The sequence below is a fragment of the Microtus ochrogaster genome, unplaced genomic scaffold (genome assembly GCF_000317375.1).
Source record: "Microtus ochrogaster isolate Prairie Vole_2 unplaced genomic scaffold, MicOch1.0 UNK68, whole genome shotgun sequence".
Taxonomy (NCBI): Eukaryota; Metazoa; Chordata; class Mammalia; order Rodentia; family Cricetidae; genus Microtus; species Microtus ochrogaster.
Genome location: NW_004949166.1, coordinates 1729643 through 1730966, shown reverse-complemented (window position 1 = coordinate 1730966; position 1324 = coordinate 1729643). Strand labels below are relative to the sequence as shown.

The 1324-nt window shown below is 52.3% G+C and overlaps 1 protein-coding gene across 3 annotated transcripts in view; it reads right to left on the bottom strand.

The window, feature by feature from the left end:
* Ppil2 (peptidylprolyl isomerase like 2) overlaps positions 1-1324 on the bottom strand; it is a 25446-nt gene that overhangs the window by 19797 nt on the left and 4325 nt on the right. For all 3 annotated transcript variants that reach the window (XM_005370007.3, XM_005370006.3, XM_026777462.1), the window contains exon 4: positions 203-265. In XM_005370007.3, the coding sequence (XP_005370064.1) occupies positions 203-265 (63 nt within the window). The remainder of the gene's footprint in view (positions 1-202; positions 266-1324) is intronic.

Genomic DNA, 1324 nt, shown 5'->3' with positions numbered 1-1324 from the left:
AACAAAGACGGCTGAGGTCAACCACTGGCCTCCACACACCCCGCTGCACACATACACACACACACACACACACACACACACCACATACTCGAGCACAAACATGCAAACATGTCCATGCAGACATGGACACACACAGACAAACGCACGCACGCACACACACCCCACAAATAAAAAGAAATTTAAAAATTAAGAGGAAACTCACAGCAAATCAAAGACGACACCTTCTGGAGTGCAGACCGGGTAGACAAAAGGCTGCAGGGAGAGACTGAAAAGGACAGAGTCTGGTGAGCTTCTGGGAACACTAAGCATGCTACAGTTCCAACAACCTTCCCAGCAGTTCCAAGTGTGCTCGGCACTGACACACCACACCGCTAAGGACGCATCATCAAGAGGAGCCTTGGGACCTGGTGCCTCAGCACCGGACTTCTCTTCCAGGGTTTGTTGTCGGTCCTCTGTGTTGGTCCTGAGGAAGCAGGCCTGCAATTCCCTCTCCAGATCCTCACAGAGCAGGCAAATCAAGCTTTCCTCCCAAGAGCCACCTTTCCCATGCCAAGATTTGATAAGACCACCGTGGTCTACTGTGCCTGCACCACTCGTGTGCTGAGAACACGACCAAGGAAAAGCTGAATCCCTGGGAATTTCCGAAGCACGGAGGTGGAGAGGTCTACAGCAGCCTCAACTACCCTAATCGTTTCCACACGCGGCGGCTGCCTGGGGAAGAGTAGTGAGTGGAGGGAAGGACGCCAACCACACCAGCCTTCCCTCCCTCCCCGACTTACCCTGAGAGAACAGCATAAGGAGATGGCTGGGTCCTTGTCTAGGACTGCTTCCCCAGCAGTCCCCTGTCCAGATACCAATATGCCCCAAAGCAACACCTGACGGCTCAGCATCTGGCTACCCTCCCCTTCCCACCAGTACCTGAGTCCCAGGGAAGGAAGGGACCTGCCAGAATCATCACTATTGCTGATGTACAGCCGCTTACAATCTGAACAAAATAGGGCACCACAGGCACAGCTGTGAGTCAGACCATCCGGGCCACACGCCATCCCAGGGCTTATGCTATTCTTCCAGGCACTTGTCCTCCCAGACATAAAGTAAGCTTAGCCACAGGGTCCACTCAGACTCAGAAGATTGTAGTAAAAAGCAAAACTGGTAACCACACACACAGTAACCAGAAAATACCCATGCACTGGCCTCATGGCTGGGTCTGCTTTCTCCCACTCAAGTTATCTTTTTTTTTTTTTTTTTTGGTTTTTCGAGACAGGGTTTCTCTGTAGCTTTGGAGCCTGTCCTGGAACTCCCTTGGTAGACCAGGCTGGCCTCG